Genomic DNA, 20371 nt, shown 5'->3' on the forward strand with positions numbered 1-20371 from the left:
CCTCGGGCCCGGCCCCGCCCACCCGCAGAGGAAGCCCGGCCTCCTCCGGGTTGGCAACAGCGCCCCCGCATGGCGAGGAGGCCTCCAAGTCCCGTTCTCCACGTGTTTTCCTCGTGGGAGAAAGTGAAAGGTCACCCATTTATTTATTCAACCAACGTTTATTAAGCATCTTCTGAGACCTAGGTCTGGGCACACAAAAACCGAGGACTTGATCCGTGACCTCAAGTAGCTCTTCTTTGCAAAGTATAAAATAGTGCTTTAGCAGCTCTGTGGATCCAGACTTTCTGGCTAGGTGACCTTCAGAGCAATTTTAACCTGCGTGAGCCTCTCCAGACTTTTGCAGCGATGTCGTAAGGATTATATGAGATCATGTATTCAAGGGCTGCGCCAGGCACGAAGCAACCAGGGAAAATGCATGCCTGTTACTGCTACTCTGCAAAACATGGAACTACAGTAAAACCTGTCTTCCAGGACCCGCTCCTGTGTGTCTCCACTGTGCACTCCATAGACATTTATAACGGGGAAAAGTCCCTTGTGGGGTGGGGGGGGCTCCCACAGGGCCCTGCCTTGCTACCTTTACTCCATTAATCCCAGTCTGGCATGGGAGGGAACTTGCTCAGGTTAAAGGCAAACAAATCCAAAGAGAAGCCCATTTTGGTGCAAGAATTTTTTAAAATCCACTGCTGTGGTTTGATATTAGAATGCCTACGCATTCCCCAAAAGCTTGGCTGTGGGACCATCCAGGCCTGCTGGAATTTTGGCCACTCTTTTTTTTTTTTAAGATTTATTTATTTTTATTGCAAAGTCAGATATACAGAGAGGAGCAGAGACAAAAATCCTCCATCCATTGACTCACTCCCCAAGCAGTCACAACAGCCGGAACTGCGCCAATCCAAAGCCAGGAGCCAGGAGATCCTCTAGGTCTCCCACGTGGGTGCAGGGTTCAAGGCAATGGGCCGTCCTCAACTGCTTTCCCAGGCCACAAGCAGGGAGCTGGAAGGGAAGTGGGGCCGCCGGGATTAGAACCGGTACCCATATAAGATCCCAGCGCATTCAAGGCGAGGACTGTAGCCACTAGACTATCAAACCAGGACCTTGGCCACACTTTCAAGGGTGGCACAAGCATTGCCCACCCATTTCCTAACTGGTTAAGGGACTACCAATGGGGGGCATCATACCTGTAGGTTCCAGCCCAACAAGGCGGGGTCAAGGAATGCTTAAAATCCCAGGACCCTTCCAAAGACCCCTTTGGCGTCTCTCCCTCTTCTTTCGAGAAGCACCCCGCCTCCCAGATTTCTCTTGAGAGGTACTCTCCCCGCGCCTCTTCTTTTCCCGCATATAAGCCTTTCTGTTTATTTCCTGGCTTTTTATTTCAATATCAAGCTGAAGAAAGTACCTACCGGGTTTTTCTGGCAAAAGTTGGAGAAGGTGAAAACTCAATCCACCTGTGGCCTTTGGAGGTGCGGCCTCTGAGAACTGAGGACATGGCGCTCCTGCGATTGAGTCGCGGCTTCCGGGGGAAGACACACAGTGCCTGCTTCTGCCCTGAGATGCTGGGCCCTGCCTCAGGACTCTGCCAGCAAGACCGTCACGGAAGCTGAACTTACAGGGCTGCCTGGCCTTCTGACCCAGAACCTCCACACCATGACCTCCCCCAACCCATTAAACCTCTTTTCGTCTTTTCTCTCTCAAGATCTGTGTATTTTTATTGGAAAGGCAGATTTACAGAAAAAAGGAGATCTTTTTGGGGGGTTCACTCCCCCAAAAAGATGGCCCACAATGACCAGAGGTGAGCCAATCCAAAGCCAGGAGTCAGGAGTTTCTTCCAGGTCTCCCATGCAGGAGCAAGGTCATCTCCCAGGGCACAAGCAGGGAGCTGGATGAAAACTGGAGCAACTGGGAAACAAACCAGCACCCATATGAGATCGCAGCACTTGGAGGTGGAGGATTAGTCAGTTGAGCCATCACGCTGGCCCCAACCTCCTTCTTTCTTCAGCAGTTTGTTCGAGGTATTTTATTGTAGTCATGAGAAGCAGAGGAATACATCCACGCATAGCTTTTCCAGTTCCATGTTTCTCATGGATGTTCTTTTAAAATCTGTTTATTTGAACAGCAGAGTTACAGGAGGGAGACAGAGAAACCGAAAAAGTGATCTTCCATCCACTGGTTCATGCCAAAATGGCTGCCAGGGCCAGAGCAGGTCAGAAGCCAGGAGTCAGGAGCTACTTCCAGGTCTCCCCCATGGGTGCAGGGGCCCAAGCACTTGGGCTATCGTCCACCGCTTTTCCAGATGCATTTGGTAGAGCAGCCAGGACTGGACCTGGGACGCATGCGCCACAGGTGGCAGCTTTACTTGCTAAGCCACCTGGTTTCCTTCCATGAACTTTTTTTTTACTATATATATATAAAATAAAAATATAAATATATACATTATTTTTTTATCCATGAACTGTCTAAGTGTCCCCATGTTTATTTTTGGATTCTGCACTCAGACCAAAATGTTGCCTGTCTGTGTCTCCCTTCATGTTTGTTCATCCTCCTGGAGTGCCCTTCTCACATGTCACCCGAGCAGCTCCGATTGCCTCCTGAAGGGCCACCTGCCCAGGAAGCCCTCAGCCTGCATGATCAGGTGAAATACCCTTTCTTTATTACAGCAGAGTCCAAAGCTAGGCCCTGGCAGGGAAGATGGAGAGAAAGGAACAAGATAAAGAACCACAAAAGGGCCCAGTGCCGTGGCCTAGTGGCTAAAGTCCTTGCCTTGAACGTGCCGGGATCCCATTTGGGCACCTGTTCTAATCCTGGCAGCTCCACTTCCCATCCCGACAGCTCCACTTCCCATCCAGCTCCCTGCTTGTGGCCTGGGAAAGCAGTGGAGGATGGCCCAAAGTCTTGGGACCTTGCACCTGCATGGGAAACCTGGAAGAGCTCCTGGTTCCCGGCTTTGGATCAGCGCAGTACTGACCGTTGCGGTCACTTGGGGAGTGAATCATCGGATGGAAGATCTTTCTCTGTGTCTCTCCTCCTCTCTGTATATCTGACTTTCCAATTAAAAATAAATCTTAAAAAAAAAAAAAAAAAGAACTACAGAAGCCTCACCTGTACGCTGAGTATGTAGAGTAGAATTGTCTAGGACAAAGGGAGCCAAGCCATAGGTGCTACAGGCTGGGGTTGGACACGACAAAGCCCAACCCTGCGTTCAAGAGCTCTCCAACCGCAGTTGGGGCACAGCATCCAAAATGTGAGGACAGAAGCATGCTCGGAGGAGGAGCCTCAACCCAGCCAAGAAAACCAGGAGAAGCTCCCTAAAGGCACCCACAGGGAACCGAACCCTGAGCAGTCTGGGTTCAAACCTTGGCTCTGCTAATCTGCAAGCTATTTACACTCTTGGTTCTAGAAAAAAAAAAAACAGTAATATGCACATGCCCCAGGTGTGAAATCACGTAAAGGTATGAAGCGTTTGGTCTAAGACTTCACACCTCACGATTACCACGCTATGTCTTCCCGACTTAACCTCCCTTCCAGAATGCCCGATTCTTCTAGAATGCCTGATTCCCATGGATGGCATCACATGCACTGACCTGGAAACCTGGCCATATCTTCCAGGCCCAGCACTTCTAACAGAACTGCCCAGACCCAGCGTGGCGCATCACCCTCCTGGCATTGATAGTGTCTCCTTGCCTTCTCATTGCTCGCTCGGTCCATTTCCATTACTTCGGCCAGCCAAGGGCACTTGCAAGACTTCAAGCCATGCAGTAAGTCTCCAGCGCAGACCTCTCTCTTCCTTGGGTTTGTTCTGGCCCCTTGGCTTCATGTCTCCCATCATGCAACGCAGAGGCCCTCCCACGCCTTGCCCAGGCTGCTCCCCTGGCCTGACATGAATGTTCTCCCTTCTCTTCAACTGCAAAATGCTCATGCATCGTGCAAGGCCCAGGTAGAAAGCTTCCACGGACTCCCAGTGCGGAGACTGGAGTATACTCCTCTTCCCCCGAAACTCACCATGCCACCGAACTGCCATTGCAGCAACACTGAGAGGAGAGACCATGAAGAGGATATGAGGCCACCTGGACACTCCAGGAGGCCTCAGTGCCTCCATAAACGGGGTGAGCCTAGCCACTCCTCAACCTTTCCACCCTCCCAACTTTGCCAGGTGATGAGGCAGCAAAAAGGCCCTCGCCAGATGCTGGAGGGGCACCTTGACATTGGACTCCTCAAGCATGAGCCAGCACATTTCTACTTATGATGAATCGCCCAGTCTGTGGTTTTGTTTTTCAGCCCAAAATGGATTAAGGCACCAGAGGTCTTCTCCTCCTGTCTCCTCATCCCTCTGGGAAGGGAAGTCTCCCTTGGTAGCCCAACTTTCCATGTGCTGTGGCCACAGCGTACTGACAGCACCGAGTGCAAAGACGGAGCTCATTTCTCATTTATCCCTGCGGCTCAGCGATGCTGAAGGAGACGCCCTCTCCCCCTCGAGCTGCAGCCATGGTGCCAGTAGCAGGGCAGCCACAGGGTCACAGGTTTCCAGGTTACCTGGAAGACCTGGCCCCACTTCTAAGCAAAGACATACACCTACAGAGGGAGAGAATCTACACAGAGGACTGTACTCAGACTCAGCCACTTCCAGGATTTGGGATCTGGGGGCAGTTGTTTTTCTCCAAGCGCCCATCTCCTCATCTGTGTGGAGGTTGATTAACAACACCTGCTCCATAGGATAGCGACTACTAGCTTGGATAGCGTCTAGCTCAAGCCTTGTCCTACTTTCAGAGAAACAGCCTCAGAGGTCGAGCCGCCCAGCCAAGGACTCCCTTGGCTGGGTGTATGGGAAATAGACAAATGAGTATTTTTTTAGTGAGAACCAATGGACAGCCATCCAAGCTAAGCGTTCCCAAACCTGGCGGCTCATCAGAGCCACCTAGAATACTGGTCAAAGACGCACTCAAGGGCACAGGCGGTTCACGCCGTCTCGGACCAGCTCCAAGGTGGTTGGTTTTAGAAATTCGGGGCACGTGGGAGCCCTTGCATTTTCCAGTGGGCTAATGTGAGTGCCCCTTGTTCCTCAACCATCTCCCAAACCAACCTGAAAAATGTTAGTGCCATATGCGTGGGGGGCTCCCATGGTCCTTAGGCCCCAGGCCCACCCATCTCAGCAGGACCCAGAAGCTGAGCCATCCCATCTCTGTGCCCCTCCCATGCCTCCTTCTCCCCCAGGCCTCTGCACATCTGTTTCCTGCTCTCAGAGCACTCGTCCCAGCCCTGCTCGCCCTTCCCCCAAACCCCAGCGGCTAATAATACAGTCATCTTCCTGGCACTCACCCTTGTGTCTTAACTGCTTATCTGTCTCTTTTCCTCCTAGGACCAGAAACAAACACATCTCGTTCACGGCCATCTCCATGGTGCCCAATGGCAATAAACATGTGTTGAAGAAGTGAATGAGAAGGTCTGGCCGAGTCAGCGGGGACGGCATCCTCTTCTGCCTCAGTGAACAGACACAACTGCCATGTGTGTGGAGGGCGGGAGGGGGGCTTCCTGCTATCCACCCCTTTCCGGGCATTGCCTCTTATCGGAGCCTGGGACTTTGCACAGGTCACTTAGCCTGCCCCAAGCCTCAGGCCCAACACCTCGGACAGGTGAGGTCCATGTGTGCCCAGCATCCAGCCCCCGCCTGGCCAGCCCTGCACGTTTGGTTAACTGTGTACCCTAACAACTCTGGGAGCTCCGTGGCCTTCCCAGGGCAGTCTGTTCTTTGACCCTCCATGCCCTAGACACACACCCCCACCCCTGCAAGGTACTGCACAGGATTGCACCAGAAGATGCAGTAACATTGAACTCCGGTGGGACTGTGAGTTTCCGATCATGAAGGGCTGGAACAGAACGTGGTGCTTTCTGCGACAGGGAAACCAGTATCTGCTTTACCTGTAACTGTATTCCGTTTATTGGCCCACATACCCTGGTGTTCCTGTACTCCCCCTGCCTCGGTGGGCACATCCCTGAAGGACTGCAGGACAGAACGGGAGGAGGAGAGAGGTCCACCCCTGCTCACGCCTCCAAGAAGGCCGGGACTTCCCTGTGGCCACCAGAGGGCTCAATTCCCTTCTCCCACATTTCTGCCCTCCCCACACCTCCAGCAAGCCCGGCCTCCTCTCCTGCCCCTTTCCCCTCTAATCCAGGACACCCCTCACTGTCCCCCACCTCCAGGGGAGCAGGGGCAGGGACACAGATGGCCTCTTGTGGAGAGAGCAGCAGGGCTCAAGTGCAGTTCTGCCGTTTTATTTTTCCTGGGATACTCAAGGGGAATGTGGGAACAGCCACAGGTGTGGTGAAGGGAAGCCCCCATTCTCCCATCCCCAGCCGCACGTGGGAAAGAGGAGCTGCCCAGGCGCCCTGGTCCTGGGGTTGGTCCAGCCACTGTGGTCCCTGGGCCCGGTGGGCTGAGTGAGGGCTGAGAGGGGAGCCCTGGGAGGGTGGGGCGGGCTCCTAGGTGCGGGGCGGAGAGGGGAGGGTGGTCGGGAGTCTTCATAAAAAGCCACGAAGCTTGGTCCCCACGAAGCCCAGCCCCGCGGGGTGGGAGAGGGGAGAGGTGGGAAATCGCAGAGCCCAGATGGGGGACCCGGCCCGGCCTGGCCCGTGGGGGGAGGGTGGGGATGGGGGTGGAGGGTAAGGGGAAAAATGGCAGAGATGGTGCCCAAGGGGAGGAGGTGGAGAGGAAGCGGAGGACCAGGAGAAAGTGGGTCCAGGTGGGGAGCGCAGGGCGGAGAGGCGCGGCCCCCAGCCCAGCCCGGGCGCCTTCGCGTGGGCTCCGGAAGGTTTAAAAAAAAAAAAAAAAGAAACCCACGAGAGCGCTCGGGCTGCAGGGCCGGGGCGTGTGGAGCCGGCGCGGCGGGCGCGCGGGGCGGCCCGGTTCACAGTGACCTCGACGCTGGGTGTACAGTACGGGTAGAAAACCGCGGGCCGGGCCGGGCCGGGCGGGCCGGGGCCGGTCACAGCCTGGTCTGGGCCTCGGGGATGTAGATCTCGATGCTGTCTGCGCTCTCGGTGGCCGAGCTGTGGCGGAAGGAGGCGGCGCGCTTGGCCGCCAGGAGCCGCTTGCGCGCTTCCTGCCGCTGCCGGTCCACGGAGTCCAGGGAGCGCTCCTTCACCGGCACGCCCCGGCCCCGCGAGGGCTTCTTTGGTATCGGCGGAGGGACCTTCTTCTCCTCCTGTGGTGGAGGGGGCGGCCGCTGAGGCGGTGGGGGGACCCCTCCCCCTTCCCTCACCACCCCCAGGGGAGGACCTGAGGGCACCTCCCACCCCAAAGGAGCGCCCAGTGTTCCTGTCTGATCAGGTCAACAACTCTCCTGGGGGACGGGTTAAGAGCCTCCTGGTGGAGCGTTCTCAGGGGCTTGCCTCACAAAACCTGCTCTGGGTCCCCCGGGACCAGGCAAGGCCAAGTTCGGAGGTCCTGGAGGCCCAGGAGACCTAGTGAGGCCCTGCCCTTTGTGCCCAGGCCCGAGCTGAGGGCAGAGTGTCTTTCTGGAAGGTCTAGTCCTGCTCCTTTTCTCAGGCAGGGATGCCCACCAGGGCCAGGCAGCCAGCAGTGACCAGCAGGGTTGGGTCATTCTGAGAGAGGAGGCTGGCACCTCTCCTTTCCGGGGCTGCCCTGCTCCTCACGTGGGCCGCGTGGAGCACCTGGCCTCTGGGCTTGAAGGGACACCGCTAAGCACACACCTTAGGTTCTAGGAGTTTCCAGCTGTTGGCCTTGAGTTGCTGTAGCTCCAGGAACTTGAGGGTCACATCTTCTATGGAGAGCTGCAGGAGGTCCCAGAAACCCGCCAGGTCCTGGAAGGTGGGCACGGGGAACGCGGTGGGGTCCTAAAGAGAAAGAAGGCAGAGGACAGGGGTAAGGGGAGCAGAGGAGGCCAATCAGGACAGATCAAAGCACCATCTTCACTGCCCCCATCTGGAAGCTTGGCCAGCGGGGTAGGGGGGCACCCAGGCCTTTCCCCTCGGGGCACCATGCTTGGAATCTCACCTCCCTGTGAGGTCTCCAGCCGGGTGCACACACCTGGGGGGGGCTCTGCTGCCTCAGGTACTCACCATGCTCTGCTGACACAGCCGGAAGAACTGCTGAACCTTCTGGGACAGGAGAAGCTGGGTGCTGCCCACGGCGCTGCGGATCTTCTCCAGGACTGCAGAGTCAACGACAATGCAGGGAGGGGACTAAGGCCCTGGCCTGTCCCCCCCCCCCCGCCCCTGCCCCACTCCCTCCAGGAGGCGTGCTGGAGGGGACCTGGGCGCTGAACTCAGGTCCAGCCCAGGCTCCAGTTGCTGTCCCCCATCTGCAGTACCCAGGCAGGCTGTATCCACAGTTTCTGATGCTCCTTCCTCCCTACAACCTCCATCTAGCAAAGCCTCATCCTCCTACATCCATGCCAGAGAACAGAGGGGACCCGGCCCAGCCCAGTCCCCAGGCCTTGGCTGGGACACCCAGTGACTAAACCTTGTTACTTGTGAGTATGTGACTCCATGCCTCGTTAACAATGAGTGGACTGCTGCTGTGGCATAGTAGGTGAAACCTCTGCCTGTCGCGCTGACGTCCCATAGGGGGTACCAGTTCCATTTTCTATTCAGCTCCCTGCTTATGGTCTGGGAAAACAGCAGAGGATGGCCCAAGACCAACGACCCCTGCACCCATGTGGGAGACCCAGAGGAAGCTCCAGGCTCCTAGTTTCAGACAGGCTCAGCTCTGGCCATTGTGGCCACTTGGGGAGTAAACCAGCAGATGGAAGATCTCTTCATGTCTCCTCCCACTGTAACTCTGCCTTTCAGTTCTTTTTTTTTTTTTTTTAAGAACTCCTAAGAGGTTATATGCACATGACACTGTCTTCTTGGCAGCCATCCCATGAACTTGTGTCTCCCCTAAGACTAGATTAACAGGAAAAGGCCATGGCCACTTCTGTGCAGCTCTGTCTCCTTAACCATACCTCAAACCCTGATGTGACACTGTCAGCACCCCCTCTGCCCTAAGGCCACCTGGAGCATGCCTGCCTCCTCACCCCAGTCCGAGCAATGCTTCTTCCTGAGTCCCCTTGTCCTGACAGACTTGAAGACCTGCATGGAGCCACCATCCCCTACAGACCCCGGCCCTTCGGCATGTCAAGTGTCCTGGCCTCTGAAGCTGCTCTCTGTCCCTTCCCAGGAGTTCCCAGCAAGCTCTGCTTCCAGGGGTGGGGCCAGGCTCCAGTGCCAAGGGACCAGACACGCAGGGCAGCACACGCATGGGGGCCTGCCAGTGGGTGGTAGCTCCGCCCCAGTCCACTGTGCACAGGAGGCCAGTGCCTGTCCTCCCCACCCTGGTCGGCCCCACGGCCCCGGGCCCACTCACTCTCCTCTGGCAGCTCATAGTCCTCCGCCTCGCGCTCCATCTGCTGGCACCACTGCTCCAGTTTCTCCACCTCAGCCCGCAGCATCTTGATGAACCACTCGCCATCCCGGGGGCAAGGGGACGCACGGCCTGAGTCAGGGAGGCTGCGGGATCCGCGCTCCATCCAGGAGTCGCGGCGGCCCGCCCCAGGGCCAGGGGCAGGGGCAGGGGTCGGGCCCTGGGACCCGTCGGCAGCAGGGGGCTCATAGGACAGTGGGAAGCCCTCGCGGTAGGCCCACTGGCCCTGCGTGTGGACCGTGCGGAAGACAGAGTAGGTCGGCGCTCGGGGCCCAGGCTGCGGCTCCGAGGCGTGCCTCTGGAAGGAGCGTCCGAACTGCAGGGCCTTGTCTTCGGTGGCCACGGCGGCCAGGCCAGCCAGGCCCTCTAGCTCCAAGTCCGCCTGCACGCCGGCTGTCACGCTGTTGGAGCGCTTGAACCTCGCTCGTCTAGGGGGACAAAAGGACCCTGTCATGGCACCTCTAACCCAGGCAAGCTGTGCAGGAGTCAGGGAAGGAAACCAAGAAGGTGATGGACAGCAGTCCAGGTTCTTGAAATCTATTGGGTTTTGCAGCCAATGAGCACTGCACACCCACCTTTTGCAAAGTCAGTCCTCTAGGGACGGAGGCTGGTGCGCATCGGTCCAAGCTGAGACCAAAGTGCTGGAGCAGCACCCTACAGAAGCTCAACAGTAGAGAAGTGACAAGAGGGGCCCCAGAGAGGACCCCTGGGGTGACTGTTTCCCATCGAATGCATTAGTATTATGTGTCTGTATTGGTTCACACCCACTCTTCCAGCTGTCTTCAGCCCAACCCAAAGATTAAGCTGATGGTGGTCAGCCAGCTACGAAGCAGCAGGGCCAGGAGGTGGGCCCAGGACTGTCCGGCTCCACAGCAAAGCCCTTCACACAGCACCGGCTGCTAGAAATATCACTGAGAAGAGAGGCCTGGCAGCCGCTGGGGCTGGAGTGGGCCTGCGGCTAGGAGGACCTGTTCCCCAGGGATCCCGACAGCTCAGCCCAGGGCCCAGCCAGAGCCAGCAGGCCGGTGCCAGTAGAGCCAAATTAAGTTGTTGGCAGGCATGACACAAGGCCTGGAAATTTCTTGTCTTGAAGTTAATAATATGCAAATCCTATGCAAAACAGAAAGTCAATTGGCCTTGTTCATTTTATTCCCCCTCCCCGGAGTTCAGACCCAGAGCTCCTTGCTGTAGAAGCAGCCTGTGGCCCCCTTAGATGCACAAGGCTGAGGCCGGACAATACCCTAAGCAGCACGGGCAAGGGATGTAGAGAGTGGGGGAGAAACAGAAGTTCAAGGCCTGGAAATTCAAGGGCCACAAAAGAAAGGCTCACATGTTCTGGGCTCCCTCCACCTCCTCTCTGTCAACACAGAGAGGGCTTGTCGAGCCGGCTCTGGGGCTTCCCAGGGGACTCTCCCAACCCCCGAGGCTTCAGTCTTCTTTCTGCTGCCCAGGCCTTCTCTCCCTGCCTGCCGGCTTCCCTCCAGCTGGCGGGCTGCCTGCTGGGAGCCTGTTGCCATAGAAACCAGGCCCAGAAGGATGCTGCAGGACCCAGGAAAGAGAGATGCACTCATGTGCAATCTCCAACGAGCCCAGTGTCCCCACCCCCCATGCCAACCCCCACCCGGAGAGAGGGAGCAAGAGAACACGGCCTCATGGCCTCCCACACGCTCCTCGCCTTGGTGCATGCCCAGCTAGGCACTGCATGATCATCTGCCTAGACTGCCTGGCCTCCTCTCAGCCACCTCAGCCTCCACTCAGGACAGGGCGAAGGATGAACAGTGGGCTAGGAGGCTGACCTGCCTTCTCACGCTGACTGTGCCACGGTGTGCCTTTGGGAAGTCTTCCATCTAGGCCATCTCATGGGAAGGTGTATGATATATAATCATCTCTATCATGTATTTTAAATCTCTGCATGAAGATCTAAAAATACACATGGATATAAAATTATAGGAACTAATGGCCAAGGTGGCTCCTTCTCTCTAAAATTATCCTTCATGCCTGTTAAGACACTGGGCCCAACAATCCCTCTCACATTTATGTGAGACTGGAATAGTTTTCCTAAAGCCGATCCTCTGCCAAGTCGTTCCCTGCTCTAAACCCTTTCATAGCTCCCCACTGCCAACCAGATAAGGCTCCAGTGTCCTTTGCCAGCGTTTACCTGCTCCTTATCTCCCACATTCTTCTTGTTTCCCCAAAGACACCTGCCCAGGCTGGTACCTTGCCTGCTATGGTGTTACTCCCTTCCACTTCCTGCACAAATCCCTCCTCCTTCTCAGTAAACCTTACCACTTCAGCTACTCCTCAGGCAGGTGGGCTACCTACCTCAGTAGTCTCCCCACGTCCACACAATCCCAGAGTGCTCTCGGGGAGCGTCCTGTGTGTCCACCCACAAGGTGAGACCCCACCAGGGCTCCCCACCACAGTTCCCAGGCCTCTGAGTACCGTTAGTTAGCCTTTGGCGCCTCCAGGGCCCCAGCAGCTGCAAAGTTCATCTCCCACAAAAGTGTTAGGGAAGAGCTGTCACCCCTACTTGCTCCCGTTACCCTATTACTCAAGGATCTGTCCCTTGGCACCACTGGGTTTTCTGCCTTCCACCAGTCCAAAGGGAAGGCCCAGGGTCCACCATGGCTCTCAAGTCCCTGCCTGGATGTGTTCTCTCACTGTGCCTGCCTCAAGGAAGGTGGGAGAAGTCAAGAAGCTTATGGGATTACTGGGAGCACAGTCCTTAGCACTGCTCCCGGCCAGGGACCAGAGATTTACACAGCACAAGCAGGAGTCAGTCAGCCTTGAGTAAGTGGTATTTTTGAAACTGGTAGTGTAGGCCAAGGTCACAGGAGAAAGAAGCAACAGAGCACCAAAGAGCCAACACCCTGGGGGAGAGAGGCATGTTAGAGGCTGGATGGAGACAGCAAGGGAAAAGCCAGGAGGAAGAGGAAGAAAACCAGAAGACAGGGAGACGAAGGTCAGAGGAAGGAACGAGCAGCTGCTGTGGGAAACGCAGCTGGAAGAGAACGAGAGCTGCCCATTGCTTGGCAACCTGGAAGCAAGATGTGCCCAGAGCCAGAGGAATTGAGGAGGCATGGTGGAACGCAGAGGAAGACGCAGGTGCAATGGGTGACCAGGGGGTGAGGAAGACAGGTTGTCTCCAAAGAGCTTGGCGGAGAAGGATGTGAACTGCTATGCGAGGGGCACGTGGGTTGGGACGGTCGTCATAAGCACAATGCTAGCCACACAGAGGCCCATGTCCTCAGCTCCCCTATGAACACATTACCTGCATGGCGGCAGGAGAGTGCAGGTGGTGCGACTCAGCAGCCTGACATGATGAGTGGCCTGGGCTATCCAGGTGTGTTCTCATGAGTAAGCAAAGGAGGCAGGAGAGGCCTGGGGATGGAGGGAATGGGACCTTCCACTGTTGGCTGTGGCACAGAAGCTGGCCTACACTAGGGAGTGCACGCGGACTCTCCTAGAGCCCCCCAGGAAGGATGTACCCCACGGGCACCCAGAGAATCTGGGCTCAGCCTGGTAATCTTTGGAAATGCAGGCTTCTCGGCCCTGAGGGTGGCAACGTGCTATGGCGGGAAGAGGAAACCAACACGACCTGAAATGCAATGAGACGGAGAACAGAGACCCACAGGCCCAGGCACCAGCTGTCAGGAAGATACACAGCGATGACCAATGTCCTCGCTGAGCTCTGTGTTCAGCCGTCACAATCCCTGTAGGTGACACTGTCACCCCTCAGTATAGATGAGAATGTTGAGACTTTGAGGGGTTTGAAGTGGCTTGCTCAGCTGAAGTCGTTACCAAGTTCATGAGAAGGTCACCTCTTAGGTCATGGCCCTCCATAGGACGCAGGGCAGGGAAGGAGTTTCGAGCATGTTGAATGTTGGTATTGGAGCAGAGAGGGGTCTTGCCAGATGACCGCAACTGTCCCAGTGACATGGGTGGGGAGGTTGGTTGGTTGCTCAAGACTAGGGGCTGCTGAGGGGAGGTCTAAGGATGCCTTGAAAGGCATCGGCAGGTCTCAGAGGTTAAGCCCAGATCCTCAGGGGCCAGGCTGTGCCTGGGTTCAAATCCTGGCGCGCAGGCTTGTGCCTTAGTTCCTTGTCATCAGTGAAGAAAGCGAGGAGCCTCAGCTGCTGAGATGGCTATGGGTAATATCCACAAAGACCTCAGAACGGCACCTGTCCTGCCACTGTGCTCGCGATTAACAGGGAAGTGGGCAAGTCTGCAGTTCCCACTGAAAAGAAAGGGACCCGGATCAACGGGATAATGGGAACACAGCTTCAAGAACCCAGTTTGGGCATCGCCGCCATTCATTACGATGATTGCTGTTGATCATTTCCATCTGTTCTCCCGCAGCACTCAGCACAAAACCTCTTTTATCCTCCATATCACATTGTGTGGTGGTTAGTTATTTGCATATCTGTCTCCCTTGCTAAATAGGGCAGTTGCTCACACACCAACATTGGCTGCATGGTTGGTGGGTCGCTTGCTGGAAGGGAGAATGGTAGAGACTAATAATTATATCCCCCAACAGTCATTCTCCCTTTCTTCCTTAGTAACAGAATCCCACAATTTGAAGCTGGATGCATAGCTGCTTTGGAAAAAGATTCTTCCTCCAGTCCCCCTTATAATTAAGGGTAGCCAAGTGGCTACGTTGTAGCCCAGAGGACAGAAGCAGAAATGGCATGTGCAGTTTCAGAGAGGAGAAAGCGTATCTGTTCCTTCCCCCTCCCAGAAGAACAGAGTGCAGATATGCTAGCTGGACCTCAGGCAGCCACCTTGGAGTGTGAGACAGAAGCAAGGATCCAGAGTAGAAGAGCAAGAAGATGGGAGAACTCATGTCTTGATCCTATGGAGCACCCATAAGCCCCTGATGGCCCCTCTCTGGATTTCCAAGCAAGAAAGAAACCTCCATCAGAATTAAGTCACTGCCACAGGAGAGATTTTCTGTAACTCACCACCTAACGGTGACTGATGAACTTCCGGGGTCGTGAAGCCCAAGGCTCAGGTGTCTGCTTGGTTTGGGGTTTGGCAGCGCTGGCTGTGGCCTAAATACATGGCTGTAAACCCAGGATAGAAACTGGCTCCAGCTGTGAGCGCTCACAGATGTGTCTGTTAACCATTCACACCCGGCATTTTCTCCCCTTGGCACGAGGCTGCCGAGTCTCCTCCCGTTGAGTTCTTCAAGGTGACCGTGACTAAATCCTGACCTTCTGGAAATTGTCATGACATCACTATCTTCATGGGACAGGTTGCTACTCTAACTCCAGGGCTAGCACAAGAGCCCTTGGAAAGAACCTGGATTATCCCAAGGGACACAGTGTCCAAAGCAGGCTCAGGCTCCAGAAACTCTCAGAAGTTGTGCCAGGAGTATTTGGCAGCAGGCGCTGGGGGCAAGGAGGGAGAAGGGCAGTGGCATTTCAGCAAGGCAGAGGCACGGTATGAGTGTCTGGGGAAGCTGCTCTGTGAGACAGAAGCTGAGAGCTTCAGCAAAGCCAGGCTGGGGCAGATCTTTGAGGCCGCCTGGGGGCTATGGTGGCGATGCTACAAAGGGGCTAGGGTGGGAGAGTCCCAAGGACCTCTAATTCAATCAGGAACCATTCTGGAATTCAAGGCTGAGGAAGGGAGACAGAGCAGGACCCCGGGATGGTCACAAGCCCCTCACTGCTTTCACTGGACTCTTGTTGGAACACTACTTCATTGAGGCGGGAAGCTTCCTGTCCAGAGGTCAGGGGCTCACGGTTCAGCACGCACTGTGCAAGGACCCAAGGCCACACGTGAGCATAATGTTAAGGAGGAGACAGGCAAGTCATCTGACACAGTTCTCCCTGTGGCCCCGGGGAACCACAAGAGCATCCAGGCAGGGACGTCAGATCAAACACAGGATTCTCATCGAAAGCTGTGTTTCAGATAAATAGCAGACTTTTTTTTTTTTTTTCTGAAGTCTGTCCCAAATATTACCTGGGACATCTTGTACTGACATCTATTCAGTATGTATGTGATAATCAAATTGAGCTGGACATCCTGATGGTGCGTGTGTGTGTGTGTGTGTGGGTTTCAGTGGTAGCTTTATTTCTATTTTTGTTAAATCTAGGATTTAACATAAGGTCTTAGTGGGAGGGAAGATGCAGGAGGATAGTCCTGGTTAGAGAGAGCTGGAGGCAGAAATCACATTTTCTATGACTTCAAAGGACCCCAGGCCCAGTCTTCTAACATGAAGCAAGGATATTTGATGTCCTCCTTTCTTCTGGCTCAGAGGAAGGATGCCTAGGGCAGAGGCTGGCATCTGCTTCTTAAGTACACCCCCTCTCACCCCAGGGCCTTAGCATGTACCACTCCTTCTACTTGGAACACTTCTCTTCCATTTCCATTTAAGAGATTTTTGCTCATTCTTCCACTCCCCACCCAAATGTCACTTCCCTGGGGGAGGCGGTGCCTGACAAGACAAGGTCAAAGCCCCCTACTGTACAGATAGACTTACGGTGCATGTAAATCCCCTCTGTGGCACCTGGCACAGCCACAGCACACAGCAGATCCGGACATTCATGTAATAGTGACACCTCCGGGCAGGAGCTGCGTGTCCTGCTGCTCCTCTTAGCAGCCTGAGTCAGAACGGAGTCTGACAAATCACAGGGGGTCGGAGAAGTATCCAGGGACAAATGAATCTGGAGGCAGGGGCACAGTGGGGATGGAACTGAAGGAGCACCATCACCACCCCCAGTCCTGTACAATGAACTGCAAGCCAAGTCATCACGGATGCCAGGCAATGGGAAGGAATCCCAGGTTAACTCCCAGTGTGAGGTCCAGCAAGTCTAAACTCTTCACCCGGGAGGTCAGCAGGGAACACCCCAGAAGACAACAATTTTTAAAACCAAAGAACACAGACAGAAATGAATACTGGGTTGAGAGAGACAGAAGTCCAGACAGGAGAGTCCAGGAAAATGGCGTGGCAGTGGGCAGGGGGTCAGCCTGGACGTTTGCCCAGCAAGGCTGCTGGGCTGTATGGCTTGCTTTTATGTGCCAGTTGGGGCATGGCGTGTGGTGAGTCAGACTTAAAGTGCCAGGGACAGAAGGGACAGCAAGGACCGTGCAGGTGCATAACTAAGGATGCCTTCAGCAGACGAGCAAGGGAGCCTGGCCAGAGAGATGGGCCAGATGCCCCCCTTGCCCACCTGTCACTCCCTCTGAATTCCCAGTATGATCACCTGTCCCAGGCGATGTGCTCCTTCAGACACTCCACACCATCCCCCTGCTTGGCCTATCCCCACCAAGACCTCGGTGGTCTTACATGACAGCCCCACGTGCTCTGCCTGCCCCTGCACTTCCAAATGCCTTTTAAACTAGTCCACTGTCACCTTTTATCTGCTGCTAGCAGCCCAGAGCAGACAACTGATCAATGCAGCAGATGGAATCACCTTAGCAGGCTCCCACCCACGCCCCAAACACACAGAAGGGCTGGATGAAATAAGACCCAAAAGGTGTTTTAGCTTAGAAACCGGAAGGAGAGATCCTCAGATAGCAGGGGGGAAAAAAACCCACACACAATGGCAAAGCCCGAACAGTGAGTGTGTGTCTAAGCCAAGTGAGTCACAGAAACGTGGGGCCAGACATATGCTAGAGGCTGGAAGGGAAGGCGGGGCTGGGGAGGACAGGAGAGACCCCAGGCCCGCACATCACAGGGAGCTGGAAGGAGATCCTGTGCATTAGGCTGGCAGTCTGCTGGAAACCTGGATGAGGGAAAGCTCGCGCCAGGAATGCAGGAATGTGTCTTGGAAGGAGGAGGCTGGGAAGTCGGAACACTGAGGCTGCTTTCTGTGTGGGTGTGGGTTCAAATGAGTACTCCCAGAGAAACACAGAAAGCCCAGCTGAGACGCAGCCTTGAATGCCAGCCCCAGGCTGCAGCCATACTGCAGGGGCAAGGAAACTAGAGCCACGAGGAAGGAGTAGGCAGGAGTAAATAACAACCAACACGCTGATTGTTAAGGCATGTTTGTAAATCTGAGCTATTAAAACACAAAGGATCTCACAACAACGGATTTAACAGAGCCCATCAAGGAGGCCTAATCAAAGTCCAAGATAAATACAGCTCGGAGGAGGGTGTGGGCATCGGCCCTAGTGGTTATGCCACAGCTCAGACCATGACAGAGTGCCTGGGTTCGAGTCCTGCCTCTTTATTATTATTATTATTATTATTATTAGAAAGGCAGACATACAGAGAGGAGGAGAGACAGAGAGAGGAAGATCTTCCATCTGCTGATTCACTCCCCAAGTGGTCACAACGGCCAGTGCTGAGCCAATCTGAAGCCAGGAGCCTCCTCCAGATCTCCCACACAGGTGCGGGGTCCCAAGGCTTTGGGCTATCCTTGACCGCTTTCCCAGGCCACAAAGCAGGGAGCTGGATGGGAAGCTGGGCCGCCGGGATTAGAACTGGTGCCCACATGGGATCTCGGCGCATTTAAGGCGAGGACTTTAGCCACTAAGCTATCACGCTAGGCCCAAGTCCGGGCTGTTGATTCCAGCTTCCTGCTCATGCACACCCTAGGAGCTAGCAGGTAATGCCTCAAGCAGCCGGGTCCCTGCCACCCAGTGGGAGAGCAGGAGGGAGGGCCCAGCTCTTGGCACTTGGCTTCAGCCCTGCTCAGCCTTAGCTGTCTTAGGCATCTAAGTTGGATGAGAGATCTCTCCGCTTCTCAAAATCAATAAAACTGGGAACAGTCCAAGGCTCTTGTTTTATATTAAGAGATGCAGAAATACTAACTTTAGACTTTATTAGAAAAATATTAAATATAATCTTAACATTTTTAGGAAAAGTCACTTCCAAAATGTGAACTTCCAAAACAGTAAAGAGAAAAAGAGAAATAAATCTGATTAGTTCAACAGAGAGACAAAGAAAAGGCAGATCAAACAAAACATTTTAAAGAGATCATAAAAGGACTCGGCACAGTAGCCCAGTGGCAAAAGTCTTTGCCTTGCATGTGCCAAGATCCCATATGGATGCCGGTTCAGATCCCAGCTGCTCCACTTCCCCCACTTCCCTTCCAGCTCCCTGCCTGTGGCCTGGGAAAGCAGATGATGGCGGCCCAACATCTTGGGACCTTGCATAGATGAGGGAGACCCCAAGGGGGCTCCTGATTTCTGGCTTCGACTTGGCTCAGCTCCAGCCATTGTGGCCACTTGGGGAGAACCAGCAGATAGAAGATCTTTCTTTATCTTTCTTTCTCTATAAATCTGACTTTCCAATAAAAATAAATAATTATTAAAAAAAAAAAAGATGATTGGGCAGTAGCCTAAGGCTAAAATCCTTGCCTTACATGCACTGGGATCCCATAAGGACACTGGTTCATATCCCAGCTGCTCCACTTCCCATCCATCCAGTTCCCTGCTTGCAGCCTGGGGAAGCAAAGACAGCACAAGGTCTTGGGATCCTGCACCTGCGTGGGGACCCAGAATGATCTCCTGGCTTTGGATCAGCTTGGCTCTGGCCGATGCGGCTGCTCGGGGAGTAAATCAGCAGACGGTAAGATCTTTCTGTCTCTATTTTCTTCGTAAATCCGACTTTCTAAATAAAAAATAAGTAAACCTTTAAAAAATAAAATAGAATGAGAAGATCATAAAAGTCAGTCCAAATAAATAATCAACATACATAAATAAATGTCTATTAACTTTTTGCTGCCTATCACTTAGAAGCAACAACTCTACAATGTAAGCAGACAAGAAAGTTGAAAATAAAGGCATGGGACAGGCATGCGGGCCTTGCAGGAAAGCCACTGCCTGAGACTCTGGTATCCCACACGGGTATCAGTTCATGGCCGGCTGCTTCGCTTTCGATCCAGCTCCCTGCGAATGTGCACCAGAAAGCCACAGAAGCTGGCTGCAGCATGTGGGACACAAGGATAGAGTTCAGCTCAGTCCAGCCCTAGCTGTTGTGGCCACTTACAGAGTGAGCCAGCAGATGCAACACCTCTCTTTTTTTCTTTGTCACTCTTGCAAAGAAATAAATATTTTAAAAGTAAAAGAAAATTATCATGAAAGCTATTGATGACACATTGAAAATGTTACATCTCCAAACCTGTGAGAGGCCATTTGCACAGGATGGCTGGAAGAGAATCGACAGCCCAAAAAGGCACTGGCTAGGAAATAAGTGACACCAGCTGGTTTCCTCGAGGCAGTGAGGAAAGAAACATGATAGAAAACAAAATAACAACAGTGAAGTAATTGAGGAAAGGAAATATTACAGACTGCCCACCAAGACCAAAAGCTGCCATTTCAAAAGGCTAATACAACATAATTCTTAAAGTCAGTTTTTAAAAGGCTAATGAAGTAGACCTAGTCCTGTGGCTTAATTGGCCAATTCTCTACCTCCAAGTGCCAGAATCTCATATGAGCCTTAGTTTGTGTTCTGGCTACTCCACTTCCCATCCAGCTACCTGCTTGTAGCCTGAGAAAGCAGCAGAGGACAGCTCAAAGCCTTGGAAAACTGCGGACATGTGAGAGACCCGGAAGAAGCTCCTGGCTCCTGGCTTCAGACACGCTCAGCTCTGGCCACTGCAGTCTTCTGGGGAGTGAACCAGCAGATGGAAGATCTTTCTCTCTGACTCTTCTCTCCATAAATCTGTCTTTCTAACAAAAGCACAAGTGAAGAATTTAAAAAAAAAAAAGGCTAATAAAGTATAATTTTAAAAATCTGTTTACTAATTCATAAACTTCAGGTAAGGTTGATCCTGAAAGAACAGTAAGATATCAAGCCACGGTATTAGGAATGAAAAGGGAGATACAATCCACAATACAATAAACATTTATATAAGTATGATAATATCAAGAGAAAGAGTATTTTGTGCCAAAAAATTTGAAGGCTGTCAAGTTTCATAAAATGGTCTGCTTTTTAGAAAACAGAATTCTACAAAACTGACTCAAGGAGAAAATAAGACCGGAATAGATTAATAGCCACAAAAG

General features: G+C 53.7%; 1 protein-coding gene across 2 annotated transcripts in view; it reads right to left on the bottom strand.

Moving 5' to 3' along the window:
- Nucleotides 1-6247: 6247 nt before the first annotated feature.
- Nucleotides 6248-20371, bottom strand: part of DLGAP3 (DLG associated protein 3) — a 60470-nt gene continuing 46346 nt past the window's right edge. For both annotated transcript variants that reach the window (XM_040974409.1, XM_040974408.1), the window contains exons 9-12: nucleotides 9359-9843; nucleotides 8071-8162; nucleotides 7702-7845; nucleotides 6248-7193 (exon numbers count right to left, since the gene is read on the bottom strand). In XM_040974409.1, coding sequence (XP_040830343.1) covers nucleotides 6975-7193; nucleotides 7702-7845; nucleotides 8071-8162; nucleotides 9359-9843 — 940 coding nt within the window. In that variant the 3' untranslated portion in view covers nucleotides 6248-6974. The remainder of the gene's footprint in view (nucleotides 7194-7701; nucleotides 7846-8070; nucleotides 8163-9358; nucleotides 9844-20371) is intronic.

The sequence above is a fragment of the Ochotona curzoniae genome, unplaced genomic scaffold (genome assembly GCF_017591425.1).
Source record: "Ochotona curzoniae isolate NIBS_2020 unplaced genomic scaffold, NIBS_Ocur_1.0 contig_2404, whole genome shotgun sequence".
NCBI lineage: Eukaryota > Metazoa > Chordata > Mammalia > Lagomorpha > Ochotonidae > Ochotona > Ochotona curzoniae.